The 20076-nt window shown below is 41.9% G+C and overlaps 1 protein-coding gene across 5 annotated transcripts in view; it reads right to left on the bottom strand.

Moving 5' to 3' along the window:
• Positions 1-1749: 1749 nt before the first annotated feature.
• Positions 1750-20076, bottom strand: part of SIN3A (SIN3 transcription regulator family member A) — a 68229-nt gene continuing 49902 nt past the window's right edge. For 4 of the 5 annotated variants that reach the window (XM_078079064.1, XM_036081056.2, XM_036081054.2 and 1 more), the window contains exons 17-21: positions 18111-18284; positions 12928-13020; positions 11921-12015; positions 5030-5237; positions 1750-2854 (exon numbers count right to left, since the gene is read on the bottom strand). In XM_078079064.1, coding sequence (XP_077935190.1) covers positions 2624-2854; positions 5030-5237; positions 11921-12015; positions 12928-13020; positions 18111-18284 — 801 coding nt within the window. In that variant the 3' untranslated portion in view covers positions 1750-2623. The remainder of the gene's footprint in view (positions 2855-5029; positions 5238-11920; positions 12016-12927; positions 13021-18110; positions 18285-20076) is intronic. The other variant, XM_078079066.1, reaches the window with a different exon arrangement.

Raw genomic sequence — 20076 nt, 5'->3', positions numbered from 1 at the left:
CAGTCATAGCATTCAAGATCCCACTTGAATAACATTTCACCACACAGGACTGGAGAGTTCATAAAAGCCACAATGCCAGAACACCTCCAATTTCATCCTTACCCTAGTAGTCCATTGGCAGTTTCTTTTTCCCCCTTCTAGGATTGCCAAGCAGTGCTTGTCTATAAAATCATTACTAAGAAAAGTATATACACATTAGCCCTGGTATTTTAATGGAAATACTGACCAAGTTCACATTTCAAGTGCAAATCACAGGGAAAGGTGACCTAAGTACAGAATACCAAACGTGATTTAAACTAAAGATAACTCGCTGCTATAACACAGGTTGAGTTTAGAGTTGGGAGTTCAGTTTTCAGAAGGCAGGAGGCATCAAGATGGTGCTTGTGAAAACCCTGGCAGTAGGTGAAGCTCCCTCTTCTTTTGGTTGCCCTGATGGGTTGCATTTTCTCCTGAACTTGGCCCTGAAACCAGATCCTGACCTGCAGGCAGGTAGGTCTGGACGTAACAGTGCAAGGACAGCCAACAGCTGGGGCTGCCCCTGGCCAGACCCCATCAATTTCTCCCATAATTCCAAATCAACATGACCTTTCTTGAGTGAGCAGAGGGGGATAGGTGAGCTATTGCTGGGAAAACCCGAAGATCTTTCCCCTCAATATGTATCACTGTACCTCCAAGTCAGGCACTGCCCCACCTTCACCCTACAATCTCCTCCCACAAGGCCCTTTTACCACCCCCTACGCTTTGGGGCTCAGAGTCTCCTTTCCCCCTGCAACAAAAAGGTCTAAAATTGGAGAAGTCTATACCATGTGTTTTTAAATTTCAGAAGCCCCCAAATTTGTAGTCTTTGGTGGCAGCGTTGGGGGTTTTTAAGTGAACAAAACCACACAAACACTGTTGGTTACTTTACAACTGAGACTAGGGCAATGGTTGATGGAGAATAAATCTACCAGAGTACTGGGAGGGGTTGTTGGTCTTTGTTCAGAAACTCCAGGGTGAAGACATACAAAACTCCTAATCACTCAGTTTAAATGTCTGGTCTGCCGGTCTAAATTTACATAATTAAAAAAATATATATTCCATTTGCAGTTGCTAATAATGTAGCAAATCTTCTCTCTCCCAACCCCATTTATACTACACACCTTGTACACATTTCTTTCAAATACTGGTTTGGTACTTAAGTTGTTCACCCCCATTTCCAGTTAAGGATAAGAAAAACAACACAGAGAAATGCAAACCGAAGAGCCAGACAACTACCCAAAGAGAAAATATTTCCAAACAGTTGAAATAAGGGGAAAAACATGTACTAAAAGAATCAAGTATTCTATTTTAAAAATTTGTGGAGTATTTTGATTTGGACAAGTGCAATGAGCTGCTAACTATTTAAAACAAATTCTTGTTTGTGCCGAGGGTAAGGAACTGTGGCCCAAATCCCTGCTCCACAATAGTTCTCTGGTGAGGACAAGGGACTTGGGTTGAGAGTTCATTCCTTAAGTAAGAACCAAGCTTTATTTATTTACAAAAAAAAAGAAAGGAAGAAAGAAGGAAAGAAAGAAGGAAGAAGGAAGAAAAAGAGAAAGAAAAAAAGAAAGGAAAAAAAAAAGTTGGGGCAAGGGGGAAGACAAGTTTTACACAAAAGTACTACAACGGTAACTCCCTTTGGTAAAAAGTGTAATAAATGTCTTGTACATCTGTTCATAGGTACTAAATCTGAAGCCACATAGAACTATGGTACACAAGAAGCTAGAGCAGTTATGCTAGCACATCAAAGCATATTTCTTTTAATAAAAAATCGACAGTATGTACATTATTTACAAAAAAAAAGAAAAAGAAAAACCAAGTTAAAATTGTGTGTGCGTGTGTGTGTGTGTGTGTGTGTGTCAGAGAGTAAAGCTGGTGGATGGCACTAGGGTAGACTAGTAAAGAAGCAGGTACAAAACAGTTCCACGGGAGCTAAAAAGGACGACGGATTTGAACTTGCTGAGGCTGAGAACCAGAGGAGAGTGTAAAGGGTGGGCAGCGAGGGATTCATCAGGAAAAACCCACAAGATGATCAATCCCAAAGCCAAACTGCAGGTCCCAGATAAAATCTAATGGGTGATCTAGATGTGCTCGAGTGACCAGGAGGAAGAAAAAAAAAAAAATCAAATCCAGTTTTTTTTTCCTTTTGGGGGGAGAGGAGAGGAGCAGTGACCATCAGAGTTACAATCCATCTGAGCGGTGAGTCCTTCCCCAGTCTGTCAGTGCACGCCCATCCAGTCAAGGTGTGAACAGCATCTGGCTCCTTCATCGAAGGTCAGGCCCCAGGAGACTCCAGTCTTGGCTCTGCTGGTGTGTGCAAGCAAGCTGCATGTCTCTGTGCTTGCATGGATTTCCTTCCCCTCCAGGGCAGGCTAATACCCCAAACCCCTTAGGAAAAGTTCCAGCTCCGGCTTTGTAAGGTATCCACGTTCCTTATATGTAGCCCACTTGGTGCCAGGTTGCACCAGCCACACACTGATCAGGTGGCCATGTCCCAGAGAGGCCCAGTGAGGCTTGAAAGGCATCTTCCTTGTTTCTTCAGTGTGCGTGAGTGCACGCGCTCCCCACACACACCCCCCTCAAGTTATCTGCTCTCGCTTTGCAGTTACGGGGCTTTGAACACTGTGCCATATTTGACACGGTACTTGTTAATGCTCACAAAGTGCAGGGTCTCTGTATCACAGGTGGTGGTACAGGGCACCAGGCCCTCCAGCCCCTCACCCATGAGCCACTTGCTGGTCTCTGCTGCCATTTCACGGGGCACATGCTCCTTGGTCCATTTATCTACCCAGGCCTGGAACCTCTGATGTAGCCGCTTGCTTACACGTTCATGGGACTGCAAAACAGAACAAGAAAAAAAAACCCAACCATGAACAAAACAAAACAAACCAAAAAACACCTCTTCAAATACAAAGCCTAATTTTCTCCTGAAGTAGCAGGGGAAAAGATGTGGGGTCAAGCCTTTGATACTACTGGTTAGTTAGGAGTCTCTGTTTAAAGAAGAAAATTGAAAGAGACTAAGAACACAGAGCATGTAGAGTTGGAACCCATAAAGCCCCTTAAGAAATGCCAACATGGGGTCTGAGCAGAACGAGCTTAGTAGTTCTCATTTTTAGCATTCATTAGTATCAACTAGGGAACCTGATAAAAATACAGATTTCCTCGTTTTCATCAATCTGCATTTTTAAACTAGCAGCCCAGCTGCTTCTAATGTACCCGAATGAGACACAATGAGTTGCAGCTATTAGGTCATTCTGTCAGCATGGAAATCCACTCCTAGTAAGACAGATCAAGGCAAAGGGCTCAAAACCCACCTTCCCTTCAGGGTATTACCCGACCCTGCATAGCAGGGCGTGGGACACGGCAGACCTTCAGGGGAGGTTTATGCTCCCACCTACCCATCCAGTAAATGTTTATCAGTGCCTATGTGTGAGGCAGAGCAGGAGATGCAAAGATGAATTAGGTGTTACCCAGCTCCTCAAATAATGTGCATCAGACATACAACACACAGCATCATGAGAGAAGTCTATTAAACCACCCACCCAACATCTCCTATTTGAATGATCTCTAGTCCTTTCAAACTTCACCAGTTCAAAACACAGGCTTGATGTGCCCCCACCCCCCTTCCTATCAACAGATTATACCCCTAAACTGCCCATTTATTCAAGCAGAAACAAACAAAAACAAAACAAAACAAAAAGACCAGGCATCATCCTTGATGTTCTACTTTCTCTTACCTACTCACATCCGATCATTTCCACATCCTGACAATTGTTACCTCCAAATTGTACCTTTGATCTAATTCTTACAATTTCACTGCCACCCTGGTAGCCTGGGTCACGGTCACATCTCACTTGGACAAGAGCATCTTTTGAGCATTCTCTGCCTTTCCAACTTCATGCCCCAAATCGTCCCCACTGGGATGGACAGCAGTCCAAGCCATCCTGTCAACAATGTCCCCATGTACTGCAAACAAAATCCAAACCACGGTCTATGAGACTAGTGATGATGTCTCTGCCCACCCTCCAAGTACACCACTCTCCCTCTGGCTCAAGCCACACTGATGCTTCTAGTTTCTCAAACATGCCGAGTCCTTTCCTCCCTTCCGGCATTGCATTTGCTGGTTTCCTTCATCTAGAAAGCACCAACCCTCAACTCCTCACCAGGCTGGATCCTGGTCACTGTTCCAACCTCAAGCGTCACCTCCTAAGGGAGGTCTCCCCCACCACACAAACAGAGCCTGAATGCCAGCTCCCCACAATCACTTCACCTAGTTTCTCTCCTTCCTGGTTGTCCCCAAGGCCTGGTACAATCCTGCTATAAAACTGCCCCAAGAAGCTTTCACAGTTGAGACAGCATGTGAGAACAAAGAGAATTCATAAGCAATACCACCTGAAATGCAAAAGCTGGGAGTAGCTTCGCTGAGGTGTCATGGCTTTTGTGGGTTGAACTGTGTCCCCTGCAAATCATTGTGCTGAAGTCCTCCCCCAAGTACCTCAGAATGTGACCTTAGAAATAAAGTTGTAGCAGATGTAATCAATTAAGATGCAGTCAGACTGTAGCAGGGTGGACCTAGAGTCCGGTATGACCGGCCCCCCTTTAAAAGGGGGACACTGGACGCAGGCACACAGGGAAAACGCAACGTGAAGAAGATGAAGGCGGAGACCTGCATGCCAAGGAAGGCCAAAGACTGCCAGCAAAACACCAGGTGCGAGGAGAGGCATGGAAAAGATTCTCCCTCACAGCCCTGGTTCAAACCAACTCTGCCACACTTCAATTTTTGACTTTTAGCCTCCAGAATTGTAGGACAATAAATTTCTGTTGTTTAAGGCACACAGTCTGTGGACCTTTGTTCTGACATCTTTAACAGAACACACCTGTTTACTCAACAATTCTCAAATCCAAGAGGTGGTTCTCGTAAAGGGAGAGAAACAGTCAGGAACCTCTGCAGTAGGCCTGGGCCTGGCAGGGGAGGGAGAGGTATGGAGAAATTCCAGTGACCGGTTCTTACCTGATGAGCCCGGAGCAAGGCAGTTCTCCGATACATGTAGTCCTCTGACTTGATCACATACACCATCTTGTAGGAATTCAACTTGAATCTACACTCCAGTTTATCCAGGCTATCCACATTCTCCATGGTCTTCTTGCTGTTTCCTTCCTTCCCTTCCTTTTCCTGCTGTTCTCGACCACGCTGACATTTCCGGATCCGCCTCAGATTCCTACAAAGCAGAGAAGCCCTGCAGGATCAGAGCTCCTCCAGATGCGGATTCCTATGAGTCCCCTCAAAGGGGTTCTCCTTCTCGTATGCCTTTATAGCAGTTACCACAATTTCAGTTACATATATCTCCAATGGTTTCATTGTTAAAAAAAAAAAAAGTTTCAAATGCAGAAATACATAGAATATAAAGTAGAAATCTTTAACCATCTCTTACCCCAGATTCTCCGAATCCCATGTGCCTTGGCAGAGGTAGCCACTGATAGTTTTGATTTTAAACCTTCTAAGCCTCTCTGAATTCACATACGTAATCACTCACTATAGTTCTGCTTTGGGATGCTTTTAAAGACAAAACAGGATCATACTATAAAGATTTTATTATTCTCCACTTTTCACTTAATGTGAAGATTTCTTTCATTTCACCAAAGACTTGTCACATTCTCTTGAATTGCTGCAGAGTAACATGCCTTAATTGAACCATTCCTTAATAGGAATCAATCAGGGCTCCTCACCTGAACCACGGAGCAAAGATGATTATTTGCCTATTTTTTCTTTTTCTTTTTTTAAAAGATTTTATTTATTTATTTGAGAGAGAGAGAATGAGAGAGAGCACATGAGAGGGGGGAGGGTCAGAGGGAGAAGCAGACTCCCTGCCGAGCAGGGAGCCCGATGCGGGACTCGATCCAGGGACTCCGGGATCATGACCTGAGCCGAAGGCAGTCGCTTAACCAACTGAGCCACCCAGGCGCCCTTGCCTATTTTTTCAATCCCCCCGCAAAGATGGTACATAACTCCTGTATTCTACCTACACAGTTAAGAAGACAATTCACATCAATGGATGCCCTGGCAGGTATTTAGAGCTGAATTCTCTCCAAAAGCAATTAGAAGAAAGCTTGTCAGCCAGACAATTATATTGTTTCTAATACTTTGCTATGAAAAAAGATTGCTTCAGTGAATATCTTTGTATACATGTATTTCTTCAGGACAGCAGTTCTTTGGTCCAAAGACCCTTGGGGGCCCCCAAGACTCTCTTCAGGAGATGTGTGAGATCAAAACTATTTTCATAATAATACTAAAACACCGTAATACTGAAACATATATAGAAAACTTATTTTCCTATGTTAACATTTACACTGGCAGTGCAAAAGTAATGGTGAATAAAAATGCTGGTGGCACCAAACTGTCCTTAGAAACCTTTATATTCTTCTCTGGCCATGCTCTGGCAATTAAAAGAGGAAAGCTGGGGGACGCCTGTGTAGCTCAGTCAGTTAAGTGTCTGCCTTTGGCTCACGTCATGATCCCGGGGTCCTGGGATCGAGCTCAGTGGGGAGTCTGCTTCTCCCTCTGCCCCTCCCCCTGCTCATGCTCTCTCTCTCAAATAAATAAGTAAAATCTTAAAAAAAAAAAAAAGCTGGTTTCACTTAAGAATGTCCATGATGGGGACGTCTGGGTGGCGCAGTCGGTTAAGTGTCCAACTCTTGGTTTCAGCTCAGGTCATGATCTCAGAGTTGTGAGATTGAGCCCTATGATGGGCTCCGTGATCAACGAAGTGTCTAAGTTTCTCTCTCCCTCTCCTTCCACCCCCTCCCCATGCTCTCTCTCTCTCAAATAAAAAAATCTTTTTTTTTTTTTTTAAAGATTTTATTTGCCAGAGAGAGAGAACACAAGCAGGGGGAGTGGCAGGCAGAGGGAGAAGCAGGTCCCCCGCTGAGCAGGGAGCCCAATGCGGGACTCGATCCCAGGAACCCGGGCTGAAGGCAGACACTTAACTGACTGAGCCACCCAAGCATCCCTAAAAAAATAAAACTTAAAAACAACAACAACAAAAACACACATCCTTGAGGGGCGCCTGGGTGGCTCAGTCAGTTAAGCAGCTGCCTTTGGCTCAGGTCATGATCCCAGGGTCCTGGGATCGAGCCCCGCATCAGGCTCCCTGCTCGGCAGGGAGCCTGCTTCTCCCTCTCTCTCTGCCTGCCTCTCTGCCTACTTGTTCTCACTCTATCTCTGTCAAATAAATAAAATCTTTAAAAAAAAAAAACAAAAAAACACACATCCTTGATGAAGCAGTAACATATTTTTCAAATCCCAGCCCCTTAGTTCACATCCTTTTAATATGCTATGTGGGAAAATGGGAACTACACATACAGCACCCTCGTGTGCCAAAACACTATAGGATTCTTAAAGGGAAGCACTCGAGCACTGCCTGAGTGGCAAATGGATCACTTTTTTTACCTGAAAGAACAATGGACTAGCCATCCTGGAGTATGTGCTGGTAGCTATTTTCTCAAAAAATGAACAATGGGGCACCTGGGTGGCTCAGTTGTTAAGTGTCTGCCTTTGGCTCAGGTCATGATCCCAGGGTCCTGGGATCGAGTCCCACATCGGGCTCCCTGCTCAGCAGGAAGCCTGCTTCTCCCTCTCCCACTCCCCCCTGCTTGTGTTCCCTCTCTGTGTCTCTCTCTGTCAAATAAATAAATAAAATCTTAAAAAAAAAACAAAAAACCAACAATGAAGGGGCGCCTGGGTAGCTCAGTTGGTTGAGTGTCGGGACTCTTGGTTTTGGCTCAGGTCATGATCTCAGGGTCATGAGATTGAGCCCGGGAGGCCAGGCCCAGGGCTCTGCGCTCAGCGGGGAGTCTGCTTGAGATTCTCTTCCTCTCCCTCTGCCCCTCCCCCACTCATGCCCCCCCAAATAAATCTTTAAAAAAATGCTACCTGATATAATCCACATAAACAAAAGCTTTTTGAAATATTCAGTCTCTAAGAATATAAGGGGTCTCAAGGCCAAAAAGACTGAGAACCTCAGCTATAATAGCTGTAAGGCAAATTATTAGAAACCAAAGCTGTAGGGTAAAGTTCCCATACATTTTAATTGCCCTGGCCCCAGAATGATTGTATCAATTTATATTTTCCCCACAGAATATGAAAGTGCTTTCCTAGCCCACACCCTCTACAACACAGGTTATAAATCTTTCAAAAACTTGGCCAACCTGGGGAGAAATACAGGATACGTTTACTGTACTAGTTCATAAACCTGGAGACGAAGTCTGTTTTGTTGAAGAGAGGCCTGGCACAGAGCAGCTGCTCGAAGTCTGCCAAATGAACCAAGGAATGAGGAAGCTGGCAAGACCCTTCTGCTCACACACCCCCTTTTCATGTTCTGACTAGAACTCAGTCTAATAGTAACAACAACACAGATCTTCCTTGACTTAGGGGTTACATCCTGATAAGAAGTTAAAAATATTGTAAGTCAAAAGTGCATTTTATAAACCTAACCTACTGAATGAACATCACAGCTTAGTCTAGCCCACTTTAAAGTGCTCAGAACACACTTTAGCCTACAACTGGGCAAGATCATCTAACACAAAGTCTATTTTGTAATAAAGTGTTGCATATGTCATATAATTTATTGACTACTGTCTGGAAAATGAAAACGAAGTGGCCGTATGGGTACAGAACGGTGCTAAGTGTGTCAGTTCTTGACCCTTGTGCTCATAAGGCTGACCAGGAGTTGGGGCCCCTGCCCAGCATCGCAAGAGGGTCATACCACAGATCACTAGCCTGGGAAAAGACCCAATTCCAAATTCAAAATGGTTTCTAGTGAGTGTCTCTTACTTTTGTATCACTGTAAAGTCTAAAAATCAATAGTCAAACTATCCTAAGTGGGGGACCATCTTTATTGGGATAATACCTTTCTAGAAATGTAAGACGTGGGATTTCACATATGAGCTTCTGGGAAGGAAGAAAGCGACTCTACTACAGCAAAACCTCTTTTCTACTTTTGAAACTCCGTTTTCATCCTCAGATACAGGACCAACAACACACTGCCCATAAATAGGGAGGAAATTTTAAAAATTCTGTGAAGTGAATATAGCAGACCTAAGACTATCTTTTGTGAGTTTTTCCTATTATCTTCAAAAGAGAGCTCTACTTTATTATTTTTTAAAAATGTAATTCTAATATAGTTAACACACAGTGTTGTATTAGCTGCAGATGTACAATATAGTGATTCAACACTTCCATACATCAGCCAGTGCTCATCTCGACAAGTGTCCTCCTTAATCCCCATCACCTATGTCACCCCCTCCCCCACCCACCTCCTCTGGTGACCATCAGTTTGTTCTCTAGTTAAATGAGTCTGTTTCTTGGTTTGTCTCTCTCTTCTTTCCCCCCTGTGGCTGGTTTATTTCTTAAATTCCACATATGAGTGAATTCATATGGTATTTGTCTTTCTCTGACTTATTTCACTTAGCTTATACTCTATAATACCCTCTAGCTCCACCCATGTTGTTGCAAATGGCAAGATTTCATTCCTTCTTATGGCTGAATAATATTCCATTGTATATATACGTATACCACATCTTCTTTATCCATTTATCTATTGGTGGACACTTAGGCTGCTTCCATATCTTGGCTACTGTAGATAATGCTGCTCTAAACATAGGGGTGCATGTATCCCTTTGACCTAGTGTTTTTGTATTCTTTGGGTAAATACCCAGTAGAGCAATTCCTGGATCACAGGGCAGTTCTATTTTTAACTTTTTGAGAAACCTCCATACTGTTTTCTGCAGTAGCTGCACCAGTTTGCATTCCCACCAACAGTGCAAGAGGTTGTGCCTTTTTTCCCACATCCTTGCCAGCATTATGTTTCTTGTGTTTTTTTAATGTTAGCCATTCTGACAGGTGTAAGGCAACATCTCATTGTAGTTTTGATTTGCATTTCCCTGATGATCAGTGATGTTAAGCATCTTTTCATTATTACCTGTCAGCAACCTATAGATCTTCTTTGGAGCAATGTGTGTTCGTGTCTTCTGCCCGTTTTTGTTTTGTTTTTTTTAAAGATTTATTTGAGAGAGAGAGGAAGAGCAAACGAGCAAGCAAGCGAGTGCACCCATGCGGGGGGGGGGGGGGGCGCACAAGGGCAGAAGGAGAGAGAAAATCTCAAGCAGACTCCCTGCTGAGTGTAGAGCCAGACGCTTCACCGACTGAGCCACCCAGGCACCCCCTGCCCATTTTTAATTGGATTATTTGTTTTTGGGGGGTGTTGAGTTGTGTTAAGTACTTTATATATTTTGGATACTAACCCTTTATCAGATATGTCATTTGCAAATATCTTCTCCCATTCTGTAGGTTGCCTTTTAGTTTTGATTATTTCCTTTGCTGTGCAGAGCTTTTTATTTTGATGTAGTCCCAAGAGTTTTTGTTTCCCTTGCCTCAGGAAACTTATCTAGAAAAATGTTGCTACAGCAGAGTCACAGAAATTACTGCTTGAGTTCTCTTCTAGGATTTTTATGGTTTCAGGTCTCACATGTAGGTCTTTTAAAATCCATTTTGAATTTACTTTTGTATATAGTGTAAAAGCGGTCCAGTTTCATTCTTTTGCATGTAGCTGACCAGTTTTCCCAACACCATTTATTGAAGAGACTGTCTTTTTCCCATTGGATATTCTTTCCTGCTTAATTATTTGACCATAAAATCATGGGTTTATTGCTGGGTTTTCTATTCTGTTCTATTGATCTACGTGTCTGTTTTTGTGCCAGTACCATACTGTTTTGATTACTACAGCTTTGTAATATAACTTCAAGTCTGGAGTTGTGATACCTCCAGCTTTTCTTTTCTTTTTCAAGATTGTTTGGCTATCAGGGTCTTTTGTGATTCCATACTAATTTTAGGATTATTTGTTCTAGGTCTGTGAAAAATGCTGGTGGTATTTTGATAGGGATTGCATTAAATGTGTAGATTGCATCAGGTAGTGTAGACATTATATTTCTTCTTACAATCCATGAGCATGGAATGTGTTCCTACTTCGTTGTCTTCTTCAATTTCCATCATCAATGTTTTATAGTTTTCAGAGTATAGGTCTTTCACCTCTTTGGTTACATTTATTCCTAGGTATCTTATTATTTTTGGTAAGACTGCTATCTTTTGAAAGGTCTGCTTTCAAGGTTGTCACTTGGCTGGGTTCTGGAATCTTGGATTTGGGGAGAGTTTCCACCATTCCCTAAGCAATAAAAGTGGCTCACTGTACCTAAACTGTTCACACAAATATGTGGTTTCATCTGAAAACCTGCTTTCTTTCTGGGAGTCTGGAATTTTGTTACATGCTAGGCAGACAGTGCCTACATGACTATCACCCAATAAAAAACCCTGGCACTGAGTCTCCTAATGAGCTTCCCTGGTAGACAGTGTTTCAAACATACTGTCATCATTTGTTGCTTGGAGGAATTAAGAGCGTCCCATGTGGCTGCAATAGAAGAGGACTCCTGGAAGCTTGCACCTGGTTTCCTCTGACTTTGTCACAGACGCCTTCTCCCCATATTGATTTAGCTCTGTATTCTTTCACTGTAAATCATCACTGTGAGTATGACTACATGCTGAGTCCTGTGAGTCTTCCTCATGAATCATCAAGGTTTGGAGACTCCGCCACACACTCCTCTCCAACACAGGAAAGTTACTGTTGATTCTCTAAAGCTCTCACTTCTCTGATGCTTTGGGGCACATGTTCCAGGTAAGCTCATGGTAGAACAGCCATAGAAACCTTGAATTAGTGTCCTCAGTGTCCTTGCTCTTCAGCAGACAGAACAACGAACTGAGTAAGCGAAAACCAAGGATCTGAAAGTCATTTAACTTTCTGTTCCTCAACCCTGTGCAAGTATATACTGCCAATATGTGACTCAGGTCACTCACCTTGGGAGAAATACTGGTTTCCGTGCCAGGTGCTCACGAAGCTCAGGAGAGGTAGTATCAGAATTCATGTATCGTTCCACATAGTCTGACCAACGCTAGGATTATAAATACAAAACGGGGGTGGAGAGAGAGTACAAAAACTGGACTCCATCCTTCTCAGGTAGTCTAGCAAATTCAAGGACTAAACTTCAGAAACTCTTATTAAATTTTAACATCAAAAATATCTTTCCATAATGACATGCTGTTACTTGGTATTGACACACAGCTTTAAATTCCTGTTAGGTAACAAAACCCTAAGTTTGTCTGAGATACTTTAAAGTTATCAGAAGTCATAAATGGGTAGAGACTGGCTCACTGACAAGTTTTATTTCCCCACAGAGGGTGTTGTTAAAGAAGAAAACATACAGTGGCAAATGTGTGAAAATCAGTATCTTTCACATTAAAATCTGGATTTCTGGAATCTCATAAATTTTTTTCCCCAAGATTTGGCAACCAGGAGCCAATATTCCCACAGAACAACAATCTCCCTTCCATAGCCCCTCAACATCATACACATGGCTTGCGTCTCTCATTAACATTACCTGCTAAGCCTAGCTATGATAACCAACTCACTCTATCCACTCTGTGGGGTTGACAACTCCTGGCTTCATCTATCCCAATAAAAAGTAAACATGACACAAAATCAAGATGATACCGGGCAGATGGTACCTCATTTGTTGTTTCTTATACTTTAGAAGAAAAACAGGAAAGTTGCCAACCATGAAATGTCCTGAGAGATGGCTCTACTGACGGCTAAATGAGATTGCCATCAACCCTAAATATCTACCACTAGACAGCCCTTCCCTTCCGCTGAACACATGGCTGGAATGGCCTGTACTTTAAGCATCAGGTTCTGACCCTTAACATGCCTGAGGCTGTCTTGGCCTTCTAGAAGACTATCACGAGGCAGATTCTCAGGATAGGACTGCTCTCTAAGCACACAGTTTCTGCAATATACTTGTCCATACCTCTGCTTCTACAGGGTCATCGGAGTTCTCCTCTTCCGTGTCCAGGAGCTCAATGGTCAGCTGAACCTGGCCCTGGCTCTGAATAAACATAAGCTGCAAATAAGAAACCAGGATGTAAACAAAAGACCATCTCTTCCAAACCTATAACCTAGTTACTCAAGGGTTGGGAGGTAGGGAGGCAATAAAGTTATAAAACTTCACTCTAATTGAAGAGATGAGGCAGGTACTCCAAAGTTTAGGAGACAGGTGATAAAAAAGGCAAAAGTCCAATCTTGCTACCAGCACAATGAAAGGTTAGAGCAAAAAGTACCATTTCATGTTTCGTACCTCTTGTATTAGCTGAAGCAATAATCAATGTAAGAGTGTTTTAAACTTATTTTGTTCATTGGAAAGAAATATAGCATAAAGCCAGAACCATAAAATGTCAATGCCATTTTACCCAATAATCCCATTTTTGGAACTTAATACAAAAACGTTAAGCATGAAAGAAAAAAGAGAAGAAAAGGAAATAAAGAAGGAAAAGGAAAAGGAACTTCTTATACTAAAGTGAAGCAGAAAACATCAAACCCAACACAGAGCAGCAATCAATTCTACCGCCATAAAGATGACCACCCAAGGGGGCACCTGGCTGGCTCAGTCGTAGAGCATGTGATAGTCGATCTCTGGACTGCAAGTTTGAGCCTCATATTAGGTGTAGAGATTACTTAAAAATAAAATCTTAAAATAAAATAAAAAGACTACCCCAAGCCATCATACACACCGTGGTGTAAAGAACACAAAGCATCCACGTATTAACGAAGTGATCTGCTGTAATGGTATCAACCATATTTGAAGTTCTCAAAATTCTGATTTCTAACATTTGTTATGATTTTTTAAAAAATTCCTATTTAAAAGCAATACACTGATTAGAGGCAAAAAACAAGTCATGCTTTGCATAAAAAACTATCAAATGGTGGTGGCACATGGGACCTCCCCTGTCGGAATCCCAAGATTTTCAATGTCCTTATCCTAATGGCTTACTGCAGATAAGATCACTGTCCAAATCACATGGAGAAGATCATTTTACAAGGAAGCTTGAGAATCATCTATTTCAACCTTCTTCATTTTACACAGGGAAAAACCTAAAAATCAGAGTTCTCACTTCTCAAGTCCACTGAGTCAGTAAGTAAACAGGACCAGAAGCCAGTTCTGATTCCAAGTGTTCTTTCAGAGAAGCTTTAAAAATTCCTACCTGCTAGTAAAATTTAAAACATGACAAGAACATAATACATACAACATAAATACAAACACAGTTACTTCCAAAATAGACTTTAAAAAACTGTCCCTAGGAGTTTGCTCCTCCCCACCCGATCTAGGATGACCTACAGTGTCAAGATTTATCCTACTGCTTAAGGAAATCAGTCTTTAAAGTGATACTGAGAAGACCGTCTCCTTTCTACTTAAAACTGAACTTAATCTCACCTGTCACCTGTCTTGTTAGGCCCTTAACCATGCGTTTACCCTGGTTATCGCATCTCTGCAACCACTCCCCCAAGTCTTGACTAGCCTCATTATTTGACTGCCCACATCCATCACCCAAATGGTAACTGCCTCCAGTTGTAAACACACCTCTGGTTCCTCCACTCCTCCTTACTCAGTGCTACCAAACTGATCTTCCTGAAAGCTCAAATCCAGTGGGATAGTCCTTAAAAATGCTTCACCACTCACCAACCACATTCGGAAAGTTCAAACTTTTACTTAGTATGGCTGAGGATCCTCTACTATTTGGACCCTCTTTCTACATATCTCCTTCACTAATATCCTATACTTCATTCATTCAACATATGGTCACTGAATGTCTATTATTTATCAGGTACCTTTAGAAGACAACACAGTTTCTAGCTCGGAGGAGCCCAATTTAGTAAAGGAAACAGAAATATAAACAGCTATATTTACATTACAACTAAGGTAACTACCAAGGTACATTCTAGAGACATGGGCAGTATACTACGGGAATAAACAATTGCTCCTCGGTGAGCTGAGAATGATTTCATGTCACTGAAGTGACACTCAGGTGGCCACTGAAGGATACAGGGGAAGTCCAATCAATTTCAGAGAAACTACACCAGAGAAAACCCTATTTTTAAAAGTACATAAAAAGAACTATACATCCCTCCCAAACACAGGGTGAAAGATATGAATAAGCAATACACAGAAAAGGAAACAGAAATGGGCAATGATAGAGAACGGGGAAATATGAATCAGAATAATGTAATTTTCTAGCCACCCAAATGGCCAAAATAAAGAAGTTTGATAATACCCAGTGTTAACTAAGGATGGGGAAATAAATGCTCCTATAGAAGTGCACCCTAGGGGAGCCTGGGTGGCTCAGTCAGTTGAGTATCAGATTCTGGATTTTGCTCAGGGTCATGATCTCAGGGTCATGAGATTAAGCCCTGCACTGGGCTCAGGCTGGGCATGGAGCCTGCTTAAGAATCCCTCTCTCCCTCTGCCCTTGCCCCCGCTCACGTGCTCTCTCAAAAAAATTAAAAAATCTTAAAAGGAAAGAAAAAAGAAAGAAAAAGAGTACTCTAGTATATACAGCCTGTGGCTGTAGAGAGTGAGATGGCATTCTCCATTAAAATGTAACATTCAGGGACACTTGGCCGGCTCAGTTGGTGGAGCGTGCGGCTTGTGATCTCAGGGTCCTGAGTTCATGCCCCATGTTGGGTGTGGAGCCTACTTAAAACAAAAATTAAAAGAATATATATACATATATATATGTATATATGTATTTATTTATTTATTTAAAATGTAAAATACACACATTCTTTGACCCAGTGATTTCATTTCTTGGTCTCCACTTCAAATTCTAACATATGTGCACTAGGATACAAGCACTAGGATGTAGCACTATTTGAGAAAGTAAAAAATGGAAATTGTTTAAATGTCCACCGCGAACGGAATGATTTTTTTAAGATTCTATTTATTTGAGAGAGAGAGACAGAAAAAGGGTGAGCGGGGGGAGGGGCAGAGGGCGAGAATCTCAAGCAGACTCCGCACTGAGTGTGAGCCAGACATGGGACTCAATCTCACGACCCCAAGATCATGACCTGAGCAGAAATGAAGAGTTGGATGCTTAGAGTGTCCTGAGCTACCCGGGTGTCCCAGGAATGATTTTCTGAAAATTTTTTAAAGCCTTTTTTTTTGACACAGAGAGGGAACACAAGCAGGGAGAGTGGGAGAAGGAGGAGGCTTCCCGCCGAGCAGGGAGCCTGATGTGGGGCTCGGATCCCAGGACCCTGGGATCATGACCTGAGCCGAAGGCAGGTGCTTAACGACTGAATGACTGAGCCACCCAGGCGCCGCCCCCCTTTTTTTCAAGATTTTTTTTTTTTCCAGGAATGATTTTTTTTAAAACTATGGTACATTTTTAAACTATGGTACATTTTTACTCTTAAGCATGACAAAGCAGGTGAAAAAATGAGCTGGATCTATATAAATCAAAACAGAGAAATTCTAAGCCATACTAAGTGAAAAAAACCATGATGCAGAATGTGCAGCCTAATGTCATTTATTTCCATATATACACATGTATGTACGTAAAGGCACAGAAGAGGGTCTGAATGGATACACAGAGAGCTAAACGTGGCTGAGTTTTTAAAAAGCAGTGTACGATGTACACAGAAACAAAATGGAGAGGAGGCTGGGGCTCAGGGGTGGGCAGGGGATCTGAAGGGCTGCTTATGCTTAATGTTAATAGTATCAAATTTTGTTCTCCATATGAACATTTTAAAGGATCACTGACATAATTTTTTTGGTTACTAAGCCTTTGTTTCTGCTATTCCGTCTGCCACTCTGAAAACTATTCTTATCCATAGGGTAAGTCTACCCATTCCTTCATAGGCCTTCACAGGCCTTCACCACACAATGTAATCCATTGTTAAGTCATTGTGGGTGAGGACGTAATTCCACTCACCATGAAAAACACACAGTAAACTTCTAATAAACATTTACAGGTTTAAAACCCTGAAGAAAAAAATCAACAACCCCGAAAAGCTTAGGAAATGTCTTCGGTCCTGCGAAGAGTACAGGTGATGGATTAGAAACTAAAGAAATAACTGAAAGTAGAAGCAGACAACTAAGTGGACGATCTGGGGTCAGATCATTCAAGTACATGGAACATATCTAACAAGGATATGTTAGCTCTCTCTGCTTGGCCAACTACAAACCTTATTCTGGGCCATAGGAACCTGCCCTTCTTATGTAAATACATACAAGTTTTGTTCGTTACATAGCTGCAATCATAGTACACATAGCTTTGTACCCTTTTATTTGATTCAGTATTTTTATAATTTATGATTCACTATTACAGGCTCCAAAATATGCCACCTGGAATTCACACAATAGGCTGCTATTAACCATTCCCACAGTGGATTGGACATCTAGGTTGTTCCCAACTACTTGTTTTATTAACTAGCAACAACAGTGGAGTAATGGTGGAAAATGGAAAACACCTAAATGACAAGACAGTCATAATTCTCTATAAAATATCAAACAGTCATGAAAAGATGAAGACCCAGGTATTGCTAATTGAGCAAAATAAGTTACAGACCATTTTGCCCAGTATACCCTCTTTCAAATCCTATAAAAGCACAGAGAAGTCTAGAAATGTCATCAGTAATTATTTCTGGGAAGCACTACAGGTGACAGTTTTTAGCTTTTCTACAACAATCATGGATTATGTGTATTAGCATATTTATTTATTTATTTATTTATTTTAGTGATGGGGCTTGAACTCATGATCCCAAGATCAAGAGTTTTATGCTCTTCCAAATACACCAGCCAGGTGCCCCTCTGCATTAACATTTTTAAACAAAGCATTATAATATTTACAAAGCATTATACTATGAAAAAACATCCAGAGAGAAAAAGGCAGAATACAAAATTGTAAAAATCATATTTGACAACTAACTTTTTTAAAAGGCAAGAAAGTAACAGACCGTCCACGGGAGACGGTCTTTTACTCCCACATTTCCAGGTTTTTTATTCCCTCCAGTGAGCTCATAGGAACTCTAAGGAGTTCCAGGAGTGGAATCACTGGATCAAAGTATCCTGGTATGGCTTTGATTTCTGATGGACATAGTTCCAACAACTTATACTGTCACATCAGCATGGTCCTTGACTACATGAGTAACTCTCACCTTAAAGCAATTCTCATCTGACATGAGTTGCTCAGCCTTCCGTTGATATGTTGACTCCAGGAGACTCCTGGAAGTCTGCGTGTTCAACTGGCCTCCTGTGGCTCCATTATTGTTTTCTGCCAGGTAAAGGTCAGTCACCTGCACACAGATTTCATCACTCACGATGTGCTGCAGCTGGAATTAAGCAAAGGCAAGTCATCAGTGAACCAAGAAAATATTTCTCCCTTTCATATAGTCAACCTTCCTTTAATAGTTCCAGTGACTCAGCTCAAAAAGTTTTTTTGGTTGGTTACTTTAGAAAATTAATCACACAAAACCAGTATTTCATATTCTTGGAGAATAACTAAGCCTAAATATTCAACAGTATCACTTGTCCATGACTAAAGCTTTCCTATTTATTATAATTTTTTTTTTTAAAGATTTTATTTATTTATTTGAGAGAGAGAATGAGATAGAGAGAGCATGAGGGGGGAAGGGTCAGAGGGAGAAGCAGACTCCCTGCTGAGCAGGGAGCCCAATGCAGGACTTGATCCCGGGACTCCAGGATCATGACCTGAGCTGAAGGCAGTCGCTTAACCAACTGAGCCACCCAGGCGCCCCATCTTTCCTATTTATTTAAAAGCAAAACTAGGGCGCCTGGGTGGCTCAGTCAGTTAAGTGTCTGTCTCAGGCTCAGGTGATGATCTCAGGATCCTAGGATCAAGCCCCACATGGGGCTCCCTGCTCAGTGGGGAGCCTGCTTTTCCCTCTCCCTCTGCAGCTCCCCTTGCTTGTGCTCTGTCAAATAAATAAAATCTTAAACAAACAAACAAAAGCATAGGCAGCTCATGTTAATGTGCTGCTTAAAGTTCTAAGGAACTGTAAAAAAATTTTACATGAAAGAAATTTCTCATGGCTTCCTGTTTTTATGGTGTTTCTTTACCATTTATAACTTGCTTTCACACTCCTTTTCTCATTTGATCTACACAACTACCCCGGGCAGGAGGCTGAAGAGGGGGTGCACTGTTACACAGGAGACAAATTTCCATTTTAGATAAGAACACTCACTGTGTGCCAAGGTGAGGACAGGGGCTGTGGAACACCATGAAAGCTAGATCCCTGTCTATATTCCCAGCCTGAGTACAAAGTCTGAAACTCACTAGGTGTTCAAGAATTGGTTGCTGAATCACTTACCCAGGGGTTCCCAGCTGAAGGAATAGAGTTAGGACTAATATTCAAGCTTCCTGACCCCTAGGCGGATATTCTTTCTAATACATTACTTATTTTTCTACATCAGATAAAAAATATAGTACTTAAATTGTAAATGTTAATTGACTCAATTTCAACACAGGTCAATCACCATTGACTATTGGTAATTATTGAGACTATGTTCTTTTTTTAAGATTTTATTTATTTGTCAGAGAGAGAGAGCACAAGCAGGGGGAGTGGTAGGCAGAGGGAGAAGCAGGCTCCCTGCTGAACAAGGAGCCTGATGTGGGACTCGATCCCAGGACCTTGGGATCACGACCTGAGCCAAAGGTAGACGGTTAACCAACGGAGTCACCCAGGTGTCCCACGACTCTGTTCTTAAACTATCTGATGACTGGGAAGTTGAACCTTTTAGAGTTTCCATTCTCATAGTTATGACTATATTTCTATGGAGGAATAAAAATTCCCTCAAATGAAACTTTACTCATAAAAAATGCCAGAGAATGTGAAAAACATACACAAGAAAAAAGCAAAATGTTAACTGCAATATCAATTTGTCTATTTTACTTTAAAATTCTCAAAAACCACTAAGCCATTCTATTTTTAGGAAGATACATCCTTTTTGAAGTGCTAGTAACTATGACAACTACTTATTTTTAACTTAAAAAAGTCTTAAATGACAAGTATGTGTATTTGTAGATAAATGGACACAGTGCAAGGTCAGAAGGGTGACTGATCTGACAGTGGTAGAAAGGCCAGCAACTGGAGATGGTTAAAT

The sequence above is a fragment of the Halichoerus grypus genome, chromosome 8, assembly GCF_964656455.1.
Source record: "Halichoerus grypus chromosome 8, mHalGry1.hap1.1, whole genome shotgun sequence".
Classification (NCBI taxonomy): domain Eukaryota; kingdom Metazoa; phylum Chordata; class Mammalia; order Carnivora; family Phocidae; genus Halichoerus; species Halichoerus grypus.
This window is presented reverse-complemented; position numbering and strand designations above follow the sequence as displayed.